General features: G+C 38.2%; 1 protein-coding gene across 7 annotated transcripts in view; it reads right to left on the minus strand.

Moving 5' to 3' along the window:
- The window catches only part of DYM (dymeclin), a 309,224-nt gene that overhangs the window by 232,427 nt on the left and 54,966 nt on the right, over window positions 1-21,831 (minus strand). For all 7 annotated transcript variants that reach the window (XM_031441938.2, XM_031441942.2, XM_031441940.2 and 4 more), the window contains one exon: window positions 19,627-19,699. In XM_031441938.2, coding sequence (XP_031297798.1) covers window positions 19,627-19,699 — 73 coding nt within the window. The remainder of the gene's footprint in view (window positions 1-19,626; window positions 19,700-21,831) is intronic.

Below are 21,831 nucleotides of genomic sequence, written 5' to 3' on the forward strand. Positions count from 1 at the left end.
TGAGTTTTTTTTTCAGAAATGTCATAAATTGACTCAACATTTTTATGAAAGAATAAACATATAGCTAAGTCATCCTTGAAAATACAGAGTGAAGAGAGGGACTTCTACCAGTTACACAGCTGTGGCAAGAAAAATAGTATGGTATTTGCAAGCAGACATGAAAAAGAAGACAAATCAATGGAACTCAACTGAGAACTGAATGTATAGTCAAACCTGTGTTTCTATGGGAACGAACAATAAAATGAATCCGCAAATCAATGGAGAACAGATTGTACAGAAGATGGTGTTGGGAAAAACTGTCTCATTTCATAAAGAAAAATAATGATGGATCCCCATCTTACAACATACTCAAAGACCTACTACAGATAAATTAAAGACTTGGATGTGAATGATTACACTAAAATTAATAGAGGAAAATGTATAACAAGTTTATAACAAAAGCACAAGAGCTTCTTAAACAAAGCCTAAGAGCACAAACCATATAGTGAGTAAATAAATAGCTAGCATTTAACTACATCAAAATTAAGGATTATTGCTCAAGAAATGAAACCCTGGACAAACCCTTAACAGGCAGATGACAGAATGGAAGAGGAACAAGGACGTAATATCTAGAATATCACAAGCAACTCCTGCAAAAGGCCAAGAAAAAGGCAAGAACTCCAGTAGGAAAAATAAAAAAAGAGCAAAAGATACAAAGAGTCAGTTTCAAACAATGTAATGTCCCCTGATGTCCTAGAAAATGTAAAGTATTGGCTGGCACATAATGACATATAAACCCTCATGTACTACTAAAAGGAATATTAACCAAAACAGTCGTTTCAGCAAACAGTTTGTAACCCAGTATATGTATATATGCCAAAGAAAAATTCACAGAAATATGTCTGAGCACCATGGTAAGCAACCCCTAAAATGACCCTCAATAATCCCTGCTTCCTGCTATTCATGCCCTTGTGTAACTGCCTCCCCCTGAGTGTAGAACGGACCTAGTGACTTGCTTAGAAGAGAATATAGTAAAAGTGAAAGGATGCCACTTCTGAGAGGAGACTGGCTTACGAAAAGACCACGGCTTGTGTTGGGCACCCGCTCCTGCTCTTCTATCTGCTTTCTCTAAGGAAAGCCAGCTGCCTTGTTGTGAGCTAACATACAGAGAAGTACACTTGGCAAAGAACTATGGGAGACCTCCAGTCAACAGCCAGTGAGCAACGGAGACACTCAGTCCAACAAGCCTAGAGGAACTGAATCCTGCCAACAGCCAAGGGAGAAGTCTAGGAAGCAGGTCCTCCTTAGTTGAGGCTTCAGATATAAATAAGATCAACTACAACCTCATGAGACACTTGAGTCACAGGCACCAAACTACACTGTACCCAGATTCCTGAAACTGAAAAACTGAAACAATGTTGGTTTAAACTGCTAACTTTTAGAGCAGTTTACTGTGCAGTAATACATAAATAATATAAAGACATTCATTATTTGTGGTGTTGCCAAGTTGGAGACACTCCAGGAGTCCATCACTGAGGAACTGGGTAAGTAAAATGTCATGGATGCACAGAATGGAACAGTTTTAACAGCAACAGACTAGATGTTCACTTAGTATCACAGGTAACTCTTAAAAAACAATTCTTAGAGGAAAAAGCAAAGAACAATGAGTTCTATCATCTACAAAACAGAAACAGACTAACAGACATAGTAAACAGTAATCTTATGGTTACCAGGAGGAAAGGGGGTGGGAAGGGATAAACTGGGAGTTCAATACTTGCAAATATTAACTACTATCTATAAAAAGATAAAAAATAAATTTCTTCTATATAGCACAGGGAACTATGTTCAATATCTTGTAGTAACCTATAATGAAAAAGAATATGAAAAGGAATATATGTATGTATATGTATACTGAAACAGTATGCTGTATACCAGAAATTGACACATTGTAACTGCCTATATCTCAATTTAAGAAAATAAGTTCTATAACACAATTGTATTTATGTAAAGATGCATGTGCACATAACACCTTGTACTTGGACTTACACATATAAAAACATACACATTAAACATATTAAAATGGTTATTTTGGGAAAAGAAAAAGAGTAAGGAATGGGGATAAATGGAATAAGTGAATAGATGAATATTAAATGGAGGAAGGGATGGGCCTTACATGAACCAATGATGACAGTGACCCTTAAATTGAAGAATGTGCTTGACTCATCTCTATGCCTCATGTGTCCAAAATCAGGGACTGTGGAATGAAGGGAGGCATAAGAGGTTGGGGGACATACTGAAGTAGGAGAATGCTTCTATTAATCTCAGAAACAAAAAATATAGGCAATAAATTATCCAGTTAGGACATTCTAAGGACCCCAATTAAACAATGACGACAGGAATGGAAAAGAGCAGTAAGACCTGGATGACATTTAACAAAATAAAATAAATAGCACTCAGTGACATATTGGATGCTTAAAGTGGGCGACAAAGACTAAGACTAATCAAGAAAGACTAATGTTTCTAGATTTAGAACTCAGAGACAGTGATGTCATCAACCCAAATCAAGAACACAGGAAATGGAAAAATCACCTTCCATGTATAATCTATCGATGCTTGTTATTCACAGATTCCATGTTTGCAAACTCACCCACTCACTAAAATTTACTATAACACCAAAGTCAGTATTTGCAGCACCTCCACAAGTTGAAATGATCTATGTAATTTTCTAACTTGCACCAAAGGAATCCTAGACGCAATTTCATGACAAAAAATAGTTCACAATTGCAAATGAACTCATGGATAGATGATAAAGTTATTTTATTAAAGACGACAAAATAAAATTAAAGTTTGCAGTTTTCTAATGTCACTGGGAACAGGAGAAAATAATGGCAGGGCAAAGCTTTGCATAAAACTGACTCTCCAGATATATGACATGTCTGGAATTTTCTTAAATATAATCTGAACAGGGGGGAATATGGCTGTGGATGGGGTATAGTTGAAATAAGAGAGGCCATGAGTTGTTATTAAAGCTGAGTGATAAGCATATGGGGGTTCATTATTCTCTCTCTATTCATATACTTAAAATTTTACATAAGTGTAAAACTACAAAGTTAAAAACTGACCACATGACCATAGACTAGAGTTTGGTGAAAACAGGGACCTCTCTTATTCCAAGTTCCTACCATATTTCCTAGCAAATTGTGGGTACTTAACAAATATTAATTGGAATGAATGAACCATCTGAAATTCTGTATTTAACAAATTTAATTTGCTCAAGTTATCTGCTTTAAGAAGTTGGCAATGTTTCATTAGTTTTTATATTGTCAGTAGTAGCAAATCACCGCAAACTCAGTGGCTTAAAACAGCATAAATTCATTATTATACAGTTCTGTAGTTACAGTACAGGTTTCATGGGATTAAAATCAAGGTGTCAGTCAGCAAGCTGCTTTCCATTCAGGAGGCTCTAGGGAAGAATCCATTTCCTGCTCATTTGGGTTGTTGGCAGGATTTAAGAAATTCCTCACGGCTGTAGGATTCAGGTCCCCAGTTTCTTTCTGGCTGTAAGATGAGGGCACTTTCCAGGTTCTAGAGGTGGCCTCATTCTTTGACTCATCTTCAAAGCCATCACTAGCTTTGAATGACTCCTCGCGCTGCATCACTCTGATTCACCCTTCTGGTTTCCTCTTCTACCTTTAAGGACTCATATGATTAGACTGTCCTCTATTATCTTAGTGGGCCTAATCACCCCATCAAAAGGCCCTTAACTTTAATTACATCTACAAAATCCTTTGATATGGGAGGGCACCTATTCACAGGTCTTCCAGAGATTAGGATGTGGACAACCTTGGGCTTGAGAGAACATTATTCTATCAGCAGCAGATTTAAGTGCTAATTTCAGTAAGAACCAAAAATCTACCAGCCAACATGAAAATATTACTCATAGTTACACTCAACTACCAGATTTGGGTGGGGGAGACATATAATGTTCAAATAAATGGATTAAAGCGGGCTCCAACAAACTAGCTGGGTAGAAGATAAGTATACAATGAAGCACAGCTTCAAATGACAAAGCAAAGGTACAGATACTACAAGTGGCTAAAACAGAACCTATTTTTTGCAAAGATGTCAGGAACCTAATTTCCAATTTTCATTGTCTGATAGGGCTTATAGCCACAAAGCCAGAGAAAATTTAAATGCACAGACTAACAAATACACAAACAAGAACCATAACCATCCACTGGCTAACCATCACGTTCAGAATAAAATGCAAAGTCTTTAACCTAGCCTCTAAGACCCTACACCACTTCTGACTAACCATCCAACCTCGTCTGTCACTCACCCATCCTTCTCATTCAGCTCTAGCTCTCCTGGCCTACTCAGTAGTCCTTGGATACATCAAGCACGCATCCACCTCGCGGCCTCTGCTTAGAATGCTCTCCGGAAGGACAGCAACTGGACTTTCGCTGACTTCCGTTCAGTTTCTATTAAAAAGTCCACTTCACAAGGAGCCTTCCCTTACAATCTTGGCTGAAATACCACATTGCTTTTTTTCAGTTGTACTTATCACATTCTAACAGTATATATTGTTTATTGTCTGTCCTACCAAATTCACAACTAGAATCTACGTCTTGTTCACTATTTTATCCCTGGCACCTCAAACAGTGGCTGGCAACAACAGTATCTGTTGGGTAGTTTCTTCGACTGTGCTTACAGGTACAGTGAGAAATTAATATCATTTTGGGTTTACCAAACCCAAGAAAAATACATTCATTCATGTACAAATTTTATGTGACAAAAAATACCTAAAACTCTCAGCTTCCAAACATTATTCCATGACTTAGCGCTATGTATAAAAATTCACGAGACTCCTGGGGCCACAGTAACAGAACTAGCAGCAGCAGCAAAAATAATCACCCTACATACCCTCATTTAATCCCTTTTCTATCATAAGTGGTACTGAAAATGACTGATATTTTTAAAGTCAGTTTCAAAATAAGGAACCCAAATTTGAGTTCTACCCATGGGGAAAAAATGATGTAAACAGGAAAACTTCTGAAATAGCCATTTAAGAAATACATTTTAAAGACACAGATGGATAAAATGCAACTATCCATCAATTACCTTCCTCGTTACCATTTCCCTCACATCTCTCAGGTCAGTGTGAGGCCTTTGGTTCTCCCTACCCTCCCCCCAAACTGCTTGGCTGACGCATATTCATCATTCAAGACTTTGGACTAGCTTTACCTCCTCCAGAAAACCCGCCGCTATAATGCTGTTCATACTCTACAGTCTATATCATGCAAGAAAATATTCGCTGAACAACCAAAAAAATGAATTGGAAAATTAATGAAAAATGTAATAAAACACAGCTTATACACAACCACATAATGTTTAAAGGGATCACAGGAGTTGAGTTCTTTTGTTTTGTGTTTTCCTCATATAATTAGCTTTTTCCAGCATCATTAGTTTAAAAAGCTTTCCCTCCCCAACTGAATTGTTTTCCTGCTTTCCAGAGAAGTGCAGATCTATTTCTTGCCTCCCTATTGTGATCCACTGATTTATCTGTCTATAGGTCAATACCATATTATCTTCAAAACCGTAGCTTTACAGCACATCATGAAGTGATAAAAAAGTATTCCATTTGTTCTTCCTTTTCAATTATTTCTTTGGATATTCTAGGTTCTCTGTATTTCCATACATATTTTAGAATCAGCTTGTCGATTTCTATGGAGGGGGGGGACCCCTGGTACAAATGTGATGAAGTGAATCTGTGGATCAATCTGGGTAATACTGACAATAATACTGAGTCTTCCAACTCATGATCATGATATGTGTCCACACTTAGGTCTTCTTTGACTTCACTCATTTTTTTTAGTTATCAACATACAAGTGATACACATATCTGTTGAATTTACTAAGTATTTCCTGTTTTTCATACTGTTTTAAAATGGAATTTTTAAGGTTTTACTTTCCAACTGTTTGTTACCAGGAAATTAATAATCATCTTGTAACCTGCAACCTTACTAAACTCCCTTTTCCATTCAAGTAGATTTTGTATATTCTCTAGGGTCTTTTACATAAACAACCACACTGCCAGCAAATAAGGAGAACTCTAGTTCTTCTATTCTAATCTCTATGCCTTTTATTCTTTGTTTTGCTTTATTGAACAGGCTAGGGTCTCATGAAACAGTAAACAGAAGTGCCGAGAGCAAACATCCTTGACCTGTTCCTAATCACAGATGAGGGAAAGCTCCAGTCTCTCATCATTAAGTGTGATGTCAGCTGCAGGTTTCTCATGGATGCCCTAAATCCAGCTGAAGATGTTTCCTTCTATTCTTAGTTTGCCAAGAGAGTTTTTTCATGAGTAGATGTTGAATTTGGTCAACTGCTTTTTCCACATTTACTGAGACAATCATATGGCTTTTCTAATTTATTTTGTCCATGTGACATATTATATTGATTTTCAAGTGTTAACAATATTGTACTCCTGGGGTAGGTCCCACTTGGTTATGATGTATCATCCTGTTCATATATTGCTGGATGCAATTTGCTAATTTTTTAAAAAAGCTTTTTCTCCTATATTCACAAGAAGTATTGGTCTGTAATTTTCCTCTTATGAAATGTCATTGTTAGGTTTTAGTATCAGGGTTACGATGGCCTCGTAAAACAAGTTACCCCATATGCTTTTGAAACACAGTTCATTGAAATATTTGCTTCGTGATGTGATGCTGAGCAAAGACAGAAGAACAGCACGCACCATATGAATGAATATACATGCAGACGCTAATATGCAAAAAACAAAAGCAGCAGTCCTGGGAGATGAGATTACAGGTGGCTGTTTTTATTATTTTTAATTTATTTAAAATGGGAAGGGCATAAAGAAAATGAGGGGGAGAAACATTTGCTTCAAACTGGTTGTCTCCTTCAGGAAATTTCCTGAAAAAAATATTTCAAGAGAGATGGTTTGAGGACAATTTCTAATCTCATTTTCATCATAGGTTTTCTTAATTATTCCTCTCTCTCACTTCACTATAAACAATCAAAGTAAAGGGGATTTGCAAGTAGGAAAAACAATCTGAGTGTCTTGGTCCTTTTGGACTGCAATTAAAAAAAAAAAACGAATACAGACTGGGTGATTTATAAACAACAGAAATTTATTTCTCAGTTTTGGAGGCTGAGTCCAAATCAAGATGCCTGCAGATTCAGTGCCTCACAGGAGAGCTGGCTTTCTGGTTCACAGAGATGAAGCATCCTTTTGCTGTGTTATGCCAGGACAGAATGCACCAGGACAGTTTTCTTGGGTGTCTTTTACTAATCCCACTCATGAGGGCTCTGCTCTCATGACCTAATCATCTTCCAAAGGCCCCATACCTTCTAACACTGCCACCTTAGAGGTTAGGTTTTAAAATATAAATTTTGAAAGAACACTCAAACTATAGCAATAAGTTAGCCACATTTGCTGCATTAGCTAGGGTTCTCGAGAGAAACAGAACCAAAAGGATTAATTTATTTCTATACAGAAAGAAACTTCTGTATAGTTCTCCCACAATGATGAAGGTTAAGAGGTCCCATTACCTGCCATCTGCAAGCTGGAGGCCCAGAAAAGCCAGGGCTGTAGTTCCAGTCTAAACCCAAAGGCCTGAGAACCAGAAAAGCCCTGGTCTGAGTGTAAAGGCCCAAGAAACGGGAGCACTAGTGTCCGAGGACAGGCGGAGGTGGAAGCCTCAGCTCACGGGGTGGGGAACAGGTCTACCCTTTCTCCTCCTCTGTTCTACTCACGCGCTCCACTGACTAGATGATGCCCACCACCACAGGTGAGTAGATCTTTTTAACAAAGTCTACCGATTCAAATGCTAATCACTTCCAGAAACACACTCACAGACACACCCAGAAATAATGAAATAATGTTTGACCTCTGGGCATCCCTCAGCTCAAACTGTCACACAAAATTAACCATCACATTTGCCAAAGATATAAGGTAAACTTTTAAATACCAGCAAAAGGCACAGAGGCACAGATCCAGCCTCACTAAAAATATTTAGTCATTAAAAGCATTTAAACACTATTTGAAAGGCTTTACACCTAGAAATTTTGTTCCTTCCTAAGAAACAAACAGCATTCTAACACTCACCTAATTTGCAATAATCATAAAAAGTGAATACATATTTCAGTACTGCAAAATGCTACTCAATATAAAGCTTAGTGACACAGCACACAAAGAATGTTATTCTTGATTATCTCCAAAATAGCCTACAGCTATGAGCCAAGACCAAGATATACCAGATGTCAACATATCATATACTACGAATAAAAATATAAGATTTAGAGAAACAAAAAGAAGTAATGCCTAAAAAGAAGAGCAAGAGCACCCAGCACCTCTTTTGCATTCTGCGCGCGCGCACACACACACACACACACACACACACACACACACACACACAGTTTAACTATATTGTAGCCACTCAGATTTAATGATGACTGAGACTGCAATGAGCTCTCTGGTGAGAAATCCACTGGGGGAAAGAGTAGGCACTCTTATTTTTAAACCATTGTTACACGAGTTAAGAAAAGGACCTCATCAATACAGTTTTAAAAAGATAGTGATACACATAGTATTGGAACAACTGTATACCCTTCTGAAAGAGAGAAAAAAACTTGAATCTATACCTTAGACCCTATATAAATCCCAAATATATCAAGAGTTCAAATCTTTTAAAAAAAATATGGCGATAAAATGGAAGACTTTCTCCTATAATATGCTTTAGAGAAGGCCTTTTCCAACCATTTGTGCCTCATCATTACTGAGTACTTAGCATATGCCAGGTCTCCTTACATTCTAGAGGGGGCAGACAAATGAATAAATACGCTATGTAATAAATTAAAAGGTGGAAAGTGCTTTGAAGAAAATAATGCATGAAGGTGGGACAGAGAGTGCCTGGCTGGGATGAAAAGATAAGTAACGGGGCTAAACTGCTGGGACTAAAGTTCATTTCTCTGCCACATAACAATCCAGAGCAGGCAGTTCATTCAATAAGATCTCTCAAAGGCCACGCGGGAAGAGAGCTCTGTTACCTTTTGCACATACTTCTACGTTTGCTCCAGTTGTCACCATTTCCCATCAGAGAGGGGAGAAAAATTCATTCCAAGGCAAGTCATTTCTTTTTAAGAAATATGAAAGCTGAATATATCACTTCCTGTGGTGCACCCACATCTACCTCTCAGCAAGGGAGCCTGAGAAATGTCATCTCTACCTAAGCAGCCACTGCTCAGCTAAATTCTAATAATAAAAAAGAAGAGAAGAATGAATTTGGGAAGGACCTATGATGATCTATTACAGGCATGTTACAATTTTAAATAGGAAGACTCAACAAGAAGGTTGACATCTGAACAAAGACTTGAAGAAACAAGGAAGCAAGGGAAAAGTCCTCCAGGGAGAGTGGTCAGCACATGCAAAGGCCCGGAGGTAGAAAAATGCCTGGCTTATTTAAAGAACAGCGAAGAGGCCAGTGTGGCTAGAATGGAACATGCAAGAAGGAGTGTAGTAAGAGATGAGGCCAAAAAGATACCAATAAGCCAGTTTACGCACCTGGAAGGCCTAAAAGTTGTAAAAGATTGATAAAGTCAAATTGTTAAAAATAGTTTTAAAAAATTTATCACATCAAAAACAAAAACATGCTATAAGCAGACAAATCAAGTCAAAAGGCAAAGTTAGAAAAAACATACCTTCGGTTTATGTCACAAAGGGCTAATCTTTCTAATATAAAATGGGTCCTAGAAATAGATATAATAAAGGTGCCAATATGAGAATGAGCAAAGGATATTAGCAAAAAAAAAAAAAGTTAACAATCCTAATGTCCATCAATAAGGGAATGATTAAACATAAATTGATACTGACCAACAACAGAATATAAGGCAACTTTTAAAAATGAATGAGAAAGGATGTAGGGAAATCAGAACGAGGCTGGTGGGAATGTAAAATGATGTCGCCATTAGGCAGTCACTCAAAAAGTTAAACACAGGGTTACCATCTGACCTAGTAATTTTATTCCTAGACACATCCCCAAGAGAACTGAAAACCACATTCACACAGAATCTCGTACATGAATGTTCACAACAGCATTATTCATAATGGCCCAAAAGTAGAAACAACCCAAACATTTATCAACGGATGAGTGGATAAACAAAATGTGGCATATACATACACTGGAATACTTTTCAGCAATAATAAGGAATGAAGCACTGCGGCCTGCTACAGCATGGATGAACCTTGAACACATAACACTACAGAAAAGAAGCCAGACACAAAAGGCCACACAGAGTATGATTCCACTTATATGAAATGTCCATAAAGGACAAACCTATAGAGGGAGAACACAAATTAGTGGTTACCAGGGGCAGAGGGAGGGAGAAACGGGGAATGACTGCTAACGGGTACAGAGTTTCTCTCTGGGGTAATGAAGTGCTGGAGCTAGAAAACAGTGATGGCTTCACAACTTTCGTAAACATACTAAAAACCACCTAAATATATACTTTGAAAGGACAAATTTGGGGGTGTTTGAATTATATCTCAATAAAGTTGCTGCTTAAAAAAACAAAAATGAGAATGTTCTCTAAATGCTTGTATACAGAAAATTTCAGGATAGACTGTTAATTGGAAAAAGAGTAAAGTTCAAAACATGATGTATTATTTCCCACCTTTTATATGAATATGAGGGGAAATAAGAATCTATATTCATAACTGCATACATATGCATGAAAAATCTCAGGAAGGATACATAAGAAACTAAGAACAGTGGTTACTATGGAGCCACCTGGGAGGGCTGGAGACATGGAGCACGAGGACAGGCAGGAGGCTGTGCGTGAACGCTTTTATGTGTTCGTGTTATCTGAACAATGTATCATCTGCTTGAAAATTAAATTAAGCCAGAATTTAAAATAGAGGATTTCATAAATGTTAAAATCAAACTTTTCTGATTAAAATCTGATGACACTGAAATAAGAACAAAAAACCAAATCATAGTGTGGTATGATTCTGCAGGAGTCACCGATCCTACGTTAGAAAACCTAGGATGTGCTTCTGAGTTCTCGATTAAACTCACTCTGTTAACTTCAAAAAATCACTTCTCTGGGTCTCAGTTTTCTTCTTTGTAAATAAGTACATTGGGCAAGATGATCTCTAATGTCATTTCTTGCCATCACTTTCTACAATGCTGAAAAAAAGAAATTCAAAGCAACGTTATAGTTCTGTGGAAACAAAATTTGAAATCTATTAATTGGGCTATCTTAAGTGCCAAATAATCAGGGAAAAGAGCCAAGACAGGCCAACACTTGAAAGAAACCAAAATTCTACCATGCTGAGTGTGGTGGTTTTTAAAAGATGAAAAACGTTTAAGCCAACAGATCTTTCTTGTTTAATGTCCTTGTATAATCTTCAGAAGATTTTTATTACACAATCGCCAAAACAAAGTCAACTTTAAAAAGCTAAAATGTTGCTTTGGCTGCCATATTATCCCAAGAACTTTCCACCATCTGGGCTGGAAATGTCCTAGAACAAACTACTGTTGGAGCAAGTTATTAATTTCATGTGAGGAAAAAAAAAAGACAGGCGCCGTGACCTTGCACTGCTCTGCTAGGGCAGAGTGGAACACTTGGATAAAGACAAAAGCCTTCATGAAATGGGTGTTAGTGTTGGCTAAGGGCAAAGTCAACGAATATGCAGGAAAAAAACATCCTTTGACTTACTATTGGATAAGAAACCGACAGTACTGTAAATGGAACATAAGTTTAACAAAAACAACTGACAAGTTCAAAGGATTAAGACCAAAAGTTAGAAATATCAATGTCATGCCAACATGGATATTCTAAAAGTAAAATATGAGGAAAGACTAAAAAGTGGTATAGCACGTTACAGATACTGTCAACAGCACTGATGGTTAGTTTTAAAAGCTAACAAAATCAAAGACATGGTAATACTCCTCATTTATAAAAGTATTAACAAAGGAACAGAAAGTGCCTGGAGGTTAGGAGTCGAGGAATCTGCAATCAAGTATCAGAACTGACTCTTTCCCTTTATCAGTCACCTTATCTGTCAACTTCACCATATGCAAAAATTAATGGGGTGGATCATATAAACTCAAACATCCATTCCATGTTTTTATGGTTTCCCAAAGAACTAATACTATATATGTAACAGTGCATCAAATGCATAAAATACAGCCACATATCTTCCTGAATTAAGTTTGACCAAAAAGAGCTTTTAAAAACATTTTAAATAATCAAAAATTGGGAGGGCATAGCTCACTGGCAGAGGGCATGCTTCACATGATGAGGTCCTGAGTTCAATCCCCAGAACCTCCATTAAAAATAAATAAATAAATAAACCTAATTACTTCTTCCCTCTCCCTCCAAAAAATCAAAAATTAAGATGGATTGATAAGGTGGATACATAGTAATAAAGTGCAATTATGCCAGCTTAAAAATTGCATTTGTAAAACAAGGAACAATCAGAGAAAAAGAGCTCTCAAGAATTAGCAATGATTGCTAAATCTTCATTGCAAGTTAGAAAAGGCTTTTAAATACATGAAGAGATATTCAACCTCACTTGTAATAAGAAAATGCAAATAAGGATCATAATATGATTTCCATATTTAACTTACCAAAAATGTTATAATATATAATATTGGCAAGGCTCTGTTAAATGTTTTTTATAATTGGTATATTCTCTTCAGGGAACAGTTTTTTTTTACCAAATTTATCATATTTTTATCATATTTAACTTAATTTATTTATTATATTTTATTTATTTAATAAAATAATTTATTTTATTATTTTTATTCTGCAGGGGGGGACAGTTAAGTTTATTTATTTAGTGGTGGCACTGAGGATTGAACCCAGGACCTTGTATATGTTAGGCATGCACTCTACCACTAAACCCTTCCCTACAAATTTTTAAATGGTCATTTTTAATTCCAGTTCTAAAACTTGTATGAGGACTATATCTGTATATATGCATACAGTGAATTTATATATACATACTACATCCAGAAAATGGAGTATTATTCAGCACTAAAAAGAAATGAGCTACTAAGCTACAAACACAGAGGAAACTTAATTGCATATTACTAAGTGAACAATATCAATCTAAAAAAGCTACAATCAGTAGGATTCCGACTATATGACATTCTAGAGAAGGTCAAACTATGGAGACAGTAAAAGGATCAGTGGTGATCAAGGGTTAAAAGTGTAGGAGGGATGAACAGGAGAGCACAGAGGCTTTTTAGGGCAATGAAACTACTCTTATGTTACTGTAATGCTGGCTACATGTCATTATACATTTGTCAAAACCCTCAGAAAGCACAACACACCAAGCGTGAACCCTAACGTTCACTATGACAGTGGAGGAGGCTATGCGTGTGTGGGAGGAGGGATATGGGAATCCTCTGTACTTCCTGCTTAATTCTGCTGTGAATCCGAAACTTAAAGCCTTTAATTAAAAAAAAAAAAGGTGTTCTATTATTTAGAAATATATATAAGGGTAAGATAAGAGTAAAGGTTTATATAAACCATCAGAATAGCTGAAAAATGAAAAATGATTGTCTCTGGGGAGGAAAGGAACAAAGAAATTTGTTCTCATCATAAGCCCTCTGTGCTACTTGACTGTCTCCCCAAACCATGTGCACCCATACATTACAATTTAAAATAATCACATCAGCATCAAGGACTAGTATTAAATACTCAAAGGTACTGTAATCTGGATTATTATGCCCAGAAAGACTCTGTGAAGAACTAACTTACATAAGTAACACAAAAAATTAGAAAGAAAAAAAAAATCAACTGTTGACAGAATTAAAGTTTACAGTTATTAATGTCAAACTACCTCATTCATACTTTGCTATTCATGTATTAACAACAGCGAAAGAAATTAACAGAAGTATTCTGCACCAGTCTTGCCTTTATGAAAGTAAAAATTATTTGAAGGCAGAGATTCAATGTTTTCAGGGCTGAGCTATCTAAGAATACTGCAAACTGACCTTAGGAAAGTCACTTCCCTTCTGTCTACTTCAGCGCCATCATACATAAAATGAAAGGGCCAGGATGTATAAAATAAGCTTAATTCTAGTTTTAAAAATCAAATGATTATATGCTTCTAAATAGTCCGTAACTTGCAAGGAAATATGCGAACACAGGCAAAATGACAGCCAGGATTCAGGACTCTGCTTTAGCCTCTGCTAATCTTTCACACCTAATGCCAGGCTAGAACCAGTCCTCCAAAGCAGCCTGACACAACAGAAACTTAATTCAGTTCCCACACAGACTATTCAGCCTTGTTCTTTCGAATCTCAGACATCCTGTGTCCTATGATCTCTCTACTTGTTAATGATCAAGTGCTATTACTTTTTACCAAGAAGTTTAAAATAGGAAAATTAACTCAGAAGCAAATACATTCAATGTTTTTCCTAAGTACTTAGTATGTATAAAGCGATACACTTTTGTAATCATAAAGCACTTTAAAATTTACAAAAGCATTTTCAAGTGCATGACTTTGGTCCTCAACACACTCCTCAGCAACAGAGTAGACAGACCTTATCCCAGGATGAGATGCTTCCTCTCAGCGGCTGGCCCCTCTACTACAGCGAAGGACAGGTGTATTAAACCATCAACGTGCCTCGCTGTTCCTTCAATGGCTACAGGAGTTGGTCTCCAAACTCTATTATTTTCTTTTACACTTAATAAACAGAGAACCCTGAATACAATCAAATGTTTAGTCTTTGTAATATTTAAGTCTTTACTCCATCAAACGACATAGCTTCTCCATCCCTAATCTCCCACAAACTCTGCTCTAATCAAACTAATGCACTTGTGATTCTCCAAGCACACTGTACACATCCAGGAAGCCCCCTGCAGTTCCTTTCTGCCTCTTCGAAGACCCAGCCACAGCTCGTCACTACAGCTCAAGTGACTGTAGCATTTATCAACTGTTCCTCTTATTGGGCTATTTTCCTATGCATCTATCCATCTCTAAGTTCTTCCAAATCATGCCCTTCTTTGCCCAGGGTCCAGGAGAGTATACACACATATTATATTCATAATATGTTTTTTAAGATGAACTTAATGAAAAAGAAATTACTATCCTGTGAAGGGATAATCTGGGCACTACTGAGAGACAATACTGATTGTCCCTAAACTAAATGGCCCCACACTACTCAGCTTTTATAGCCAACTAATCTACCATTTCCTTAAACACTGTCAGATGCTATTTCTCAGTGTTTTGGTTTCTAGGAGCCCCTTTCCACTGTTAACGTCCATAAGACACCTGGTATTTATAATACAATGTACCAACTGCAAGGGGCTTTGAGCCACTAACCTGCAAAGGAATATGCCTTCGCACACTACTGTGTTTCCATACAGATCAGATGATGAGAAACAAACAAACACTTTAAGCACAATGAGTAGCACACTTGTGCCCCTAGGGATTTACACACTCACCAAACATTTTCTGAGTCTCCCACATGCCCAGCGAACCTGAGTACTAGGGATACAGCAGCGAGCAGGACAAAGGCTGCACAAGAGCCCTTGTTTTCATGTAGCTTTCATTCTCATTTTATTTGAGAAGTAACAGGTAATATGAAAAGCAGTGATAAGTGTCAAGACAAAAAAAATGCGTGATAAAGGGCAGAAAACGAGAGGGGTGCTATTTTAGGGTAGTCAGAGCAGCTGTTTCAGACAAGTAGAGCTTTGAGCAGAAGGAAGCTTGAAGGATGTCAGGACATGAGCCATGCAGATACCAGAGGGGAGACATTCAAGGCAGAAGAAGAAAGGTCAAAGGCCCTGAAGACAGGAGTGGATCGGCATGTTCCAAATGAGCAAGGACACCAGCGTGGCTGAAGCAGAATGAGTAATACGGACAAGGTCAGATCACATCAGATAGCCCTGAATTCGAGAAGCAGACAAAGCCCCACTACAGAAAGACACATACCCCGGGGAAAAGACAGTGAAGACAGCTGATTATGAGTATCTCATCTTTATCAATATATAACATAAAAAAAAAACTAGATAAAGTTTCTTAGATTAAATTATAGAATTGAAAAAGCTGCCAATTAGGGCCAGGCTGAGAATTAAGCAGCCCCAATCATCCTCACTGAGTTTACAGGTTGATAAAGGAGAAGACAGACAAATGGGTCTCAGAAGAAGGGGCTGGAGCCAAGAGAAATGCCCACTCAGAGCAGACCTCACAGGAACCTGCCCAGAGTGGGCACCCTAGAGGGAAGGAGCGGGGCTTGTTCTCAACAACAGCATACAGGTAAGAGTCGTGGCTTCGACAAAAACAGTCAAAAAGACAAGGAAAGAAATCCAGTTGAAGTTCTCAGAATACTTTAAAAAGCATCACAAGCAGCCCTCAAAACTTAAGAACTGGGCCCGTACAACCTAACTGCCTCCGCGGCCAGGGCCCCACCTAACCTCCACCGCTGGGCAGAGTCCTGGGGCCGCGTTCAGCACTCACAGCAACACTGCAAGACCGATCCAGTGTCACAAACTCTAAGTGTCATGCTTTCAACTCTGGCCTGCCGACCATGTTCCATTACACTCTCCATTAGTGTCTTGAGGACATACTTTATCTTACCTTATTCCTTTTCCATTCAACTCCTTGAGATCAAGAATACACAACAATTAAAGATAAGGTTTTCCTTTTGGAAGACATTTTAATTCTAGTGGATCAACCCCATATACACCGAAAACTGTCAAGTCATGAGACTGAATGACTTCATCTTTCTTTTAAATACATATATAAATGCTGAGGTAGGGAGTTAAGGAGGGATTCCTGAAGATGTGCGATTTTAATCTGACTCTGAAGAGAATTAACCTTTTATCAAGAAATCCAAACCTAGAAGCAGTAGCCACTCACTACTTCGAAGCCAATTTTCATTACAAATGAATTCCTACAAATTCTGGGAGTTTAAACTGCTGCTGTTGATCCTGTTCACTTAATAAAGTATCATTTAAAACATCTAGATTTCTAAATATCTATGTTCTTAGTAAGCACCTGCTTTCAATATTAACAGAGTGATTTCACAGTCTCAAAAGAAACGTTTAAGCTAGTTTTGAATTACCCACAATGGCCATTAAAATTAGATTTCTCCTGCTGTTCACCTGCTAACACAGCACTGGCTCACCAGTGTTCAGCGTCAACGTTTATGGCGAGACTGATGATAGTCAGGTGGGCCTAGAGCATCCGCAGTTTTCATAGGTTAGTATTCCTCCTTAAATTATAAGCTGATCCATAACACTGCACTATAGTTATAGGAGATGAAATATTTAAAGAGTAGTTTGGTTTCACATGGAAACTGTTACTAAGACAAACTTTCTTGTAGGATGGAGTTCCAAGAACATTAAATCATAAGAAATTGTTTCAGCAGCTGGTTAAAACTGAGTGTACATAACACAAGACATCTGGTTGTCTGTGCATTTTCAGTTCATTTAAAAAGTATAAACACATTAAAACACTGAAATGTTTGATATATTACAACACTGTCTGCTTGTTCCCCAAGAGTGTTTAAGTGGCTGGTCTATTCATTGTATTCACAGCTTTATTTACTATCCAAAGGGATTTATTATTTCCATCCCCCTTAACTTCACCAAGAAGTTATCAACAACAACAAGAACAAAAAGTACGCGCTCATGTAGGATGTATACAGAGTTGCTGGTATTTGGTAATGATGTAAATGTAACAGAGGTGGTGCTATTTTTAAAATTAAATTAGGAACCTACAAAGCATCACACATATTATGACAAGTGAATAGTAGACAATATACGTGTTGCCTTCCCAGGTTTGACCACTTGTAACAGAAAGCTAAACACAGACGTTAGCCAAAGTAAGTGTTCGCTCTTTTCACCTAAGAAGATAACCAAAGATAAAGCCATCTAGGGCTGGTATAATAGTTGCATAAAATTATCAATACCCCACGCACCTGGGACACGGTTCTCCGTGTGTGGCACTCAGCATCCTAGTTTCAAGCTGGCCCGAGCGCTGCAGCACTGCCTCCACATCCAGGAAGGAAGAGCAGGGCAAAGGGCAAGGAGCTGAAGGTACACGCCCTGCAAGCTCATGACTTCTGCTTATGTGTAACTGGCCCCAAAGATGTCACGGAGCCACATCTCGTGCCCAAAGCTGGGCAAACACTGCCTCCCAAACAACACTGGAGGGGAAGGCAAGAAAGGGTATATCGGGCGTGCAAACAGCTGTGTCTGTTACAAGAGTTCAGCTTGCCCAGGATGCTTTCCCCGGGCCCTTCCAAGCTGGGTGAGTCCTCAGTTGTCTCAGCCCTCCCTGCCAGCTGCACATCACGAGACCAAGTCACAACAGGGTTTGCTGGTTCTCATTTCTAGATCTGTACAACTCTGGATGCTGCCCTGTGCCCAACAGAGGCCAGGAGCCTGTTTTCTCACAAATACCTGTCTTTCCTTTTTGGGCCATAGGCAAGTAGCTTCCAACGACACCCCCATATGGATTGAGATTCTGTGATGATAAATTTTAACATCTACCCTTTTATTTCAAAAATAATTCCTTTAAAAAAAATAATTCCTTTAGAATATGCATTCTCAGTGGGGAGGGGGTTAGCAAGATCACCCTCAAGCAGGTGAAAACTGGTTCTTCTGGGGAGAAAAATTTCATAGATACTATGATGAGTGGCACTCCGAAAGGCCACAGCACATAAACAGATACTCAGTATATCTAGAGTGTTCAAATTTCATTAGGACTTCAGACACGTAATTAAGAAAAAAAATTTCTAAAAAGACTCCTCAGAGAAACAATTAAAAAAATAAGGTTGAGAGTAACTGCTTTAAAAGCAACAAACATTTTAATCATACAGGAAACTGCATTTAGATGTAGTGGCAGAAATCTAGTTATAAGAGTGTAAACAAACAAGGGTCTATTTTTCTCACATGAGAAGTCAACAGGACCAGGGAATTAGTAGTTGATAACTTTGGTTCAGTAGCTCATTGACATCAAAGCAGAATTTTCTGTGAGTGTCTTAGCTCATGGTGCCAAGATGTCCAACACAACTCTAAAAAGACCCTGTCCACATTCCAGAAAGCAGAAAAGGGGCTGGCACATGCACACAAAAAAAGATATGCCCCCTAGATGAGTCAGGTCCCCTTAAAGACCTCTACCCATAAGTTTCACTGGAGGGCTTCCCCCCACATCTCAGTGACCACACCTAGCTTCAAGAAAGGCTGGAAATGGAAATCTGACCTCTCCAAAAAAGGCCAGATACAAAAGCAGGAAGTAAGGAAGGAGGAGAGAACAGAGTGTGGACAAGTAGCTGCATACACCACACATGTATGAAATTCAAACTGCTTCTCTCTGAAATCCTTGTTTATAGAGATTAATCTACATCGGTGCCTGTCATATGCTTAACATCACTGAAGAGTTTATTTTCCTCTAAACAACATAAAATTCTTGCCTGATGATGGGTAGTCAGGGTCTAAATATTCTCAGGCAGGAGAGATAAGAAAGAACCGCATGGAGGTACAGGGAAGGCATACATGAAAGTACTACACCACGACCCACAAACTGTTCAACATGACCAATTACCATCTCCAACATACAAAGAAGATAAAACAAATCCTGGCTTAGCCAGAACTTACAGGAGTGGAGTATCAGTGATTAACTGCATCAAACAGCAGAGCAATTCTTCCAAAAGATCTTCTGAGTCAGAACCTGGTAAAACACATAAAAAATGTTTATTTCTTTCTTTTTTCTTTTTTATTGAAGTGCAGTCAATTATAACGTGTCAATTTCCACAAAAAGGTTTTTAATGAAGTACAAAATAGAATTCAGTTGTTTGGAAGTTCAGTTTTCATTCCTAATGAGAACAAGAATAGTTATTATAATAGAAAGTCACAGACTTGAATGTTGACCTAGGAACAAAATCTGTATCATGAGCAAGTCCGTATCTGTTATAATCTTCAACTAGTATAGGAATTTTGAACACCAGACATTAACTGTATAGCTTTTAATGCTTGAAGGTATCTGTGATTCCTATAAGCCAGTAGTTTTCAAATTTCTTATACTGTACTATGTTTTTTCAAATAAAATCTTTAAGTCAAATACATAAAATAGATAAAAACTCAAGCTATTCCAGCTGTTTTGTTTGCATCAGGAATAGAATACCTGGACCTCCTCCTCCAACAAATATCTGACTGGACCTTGACCTCCTCGATGAGCTTCAAAGCACCTTCTCTGCTTCACCGATCACAGACTGGTATCCACAAAGAGGCCAAGCACCTCTTCACACAGATCCAAAGACAAAACGGCTTTCCCAAGTCACAGAAGTAGTAAGCAGCAAAGGGAGGCTGCGAATTACCATTCCAACAGTGACACTCCTCTGTCCCAACCTGCTGTAAACTAAGTGACCTTCTAACTTCCAAAGCCAATCGGCATCTCAGGTGGCTCCTGGCGTTGGACACTACCGACACCTACTCCTTCATGAATTTGTTTCCTCCCTCAGTTTCTGCGCCTTCTCTCTAACCTACTTTTTCTATTCATTCCCAGCATCGCCTCCACAGAATACGCTTCAACCCCGGCATGTTCCTCAGAGTTCCAGCACTGGGGTTCTTCTCGTTTCTCATTCCCTGTGCTCTCCCTTCCTCAAGCATCACGTACGTGCCAGTGATCCCTAAATCTACGGTTTTCCTCTTGGGCTCTCCACTGCACCTCACCCCTTCACGTCTGGTTATCTACCAGCCACCTCCCCCTAGACATCTCCCTAGTTCCTCCACCTCAACCTCTTCAAAACAGAACTCATCTCTCTCAACACTGTGAATCCACTTATTTTTCTTCATTCTCCTTTTTGGTGACCATGTCAGTAACCCAGGAAACCCAGACTAGTCTCTCTTCCTCATCTTTTTATAACCAATCAGTCTCTAGGTCCTTGCAATTCCACGGTCTACCTCTCTGGTATTTCCTCTTTCCTTAACTCCTTGTCATGCTTTCATTCGTTATTTCATCATTTCGGTTCAGTTAAACAAATTTCCTAAATTAAAACTCATTCTGGAACTTCTTTAAACCTTCTTACCTAGTATTCCTACCTCCAATTTTACTCTTCTCCAATCCAAACTCCACACTGCTATCAGAGGGAGCTAACTAAATTCCATCCTTTCATTCTCCTGGCTTAGCTCTTTTCAACTGCTTTTAGCTGATTACTAAACATCAGAAAAAAACCTCGAAGCTCCATGCCAGACACTTCAAAATACATGCCCTGCAACCCTTTCTATCTTCATCTCCCACCATTACTCCCTTCTCAATTTACATCCTTGCAACACCAAGCTACCTGCCACGTGCTACATTATGTTCCCTCAATAACATTCTCTCTGCCTGGAATGCCCTCCAACAACAAAAACCCGATTTTTTTTAAAAAAGCCAATCTTTATCCATCTGAATCATCCTCAGTCTTCATCTCCTCCATAAAACCCAACTCTCTTTGCTCACCCTGAATAAAAATCACCATCCACACAGCATCTATGCCTTGGGCATCTGTTATTATATATGTTGGTTGCATTATACCATAGTTTCTGAGTACTTGTAAAGTTGGCCCCGGGTGAACTTTGTACTTCTTAAGGGTAATGACCAATGGAGTTTGACTCATAATGTACACTGAATATGTGTTTGCTGAACCGAACACAGGTGTCTAAGTACAAATCTAGTGGTTACTTCCAAAACATCAAAGCACTTGGAATCTCAAAGAGAAGTTTGGCAATTCTCTTTTTCTAGACTACAGTATCACGTGGTATTCAGATATCATGAAGAAATTCCTCCCTGCCTTGCTATAAATAGAACTAGCACAGTAACCA

Source organism: Camelus dromedarius, chromosome 28 (genome assembly GCF_036321535.1).
Source record: "Camelus dromedarius isolate mCamDro1 chromosome 28, mCamDro1.pat, whole genome shotgun sequence".
Taxonomy (NCBI): domain Eukaryota; kingdom Metazoa; phylum Chordata; class Mammalia; order Artiodactyla; family Camelidae; genus Camelus; species Camelus dromedarius.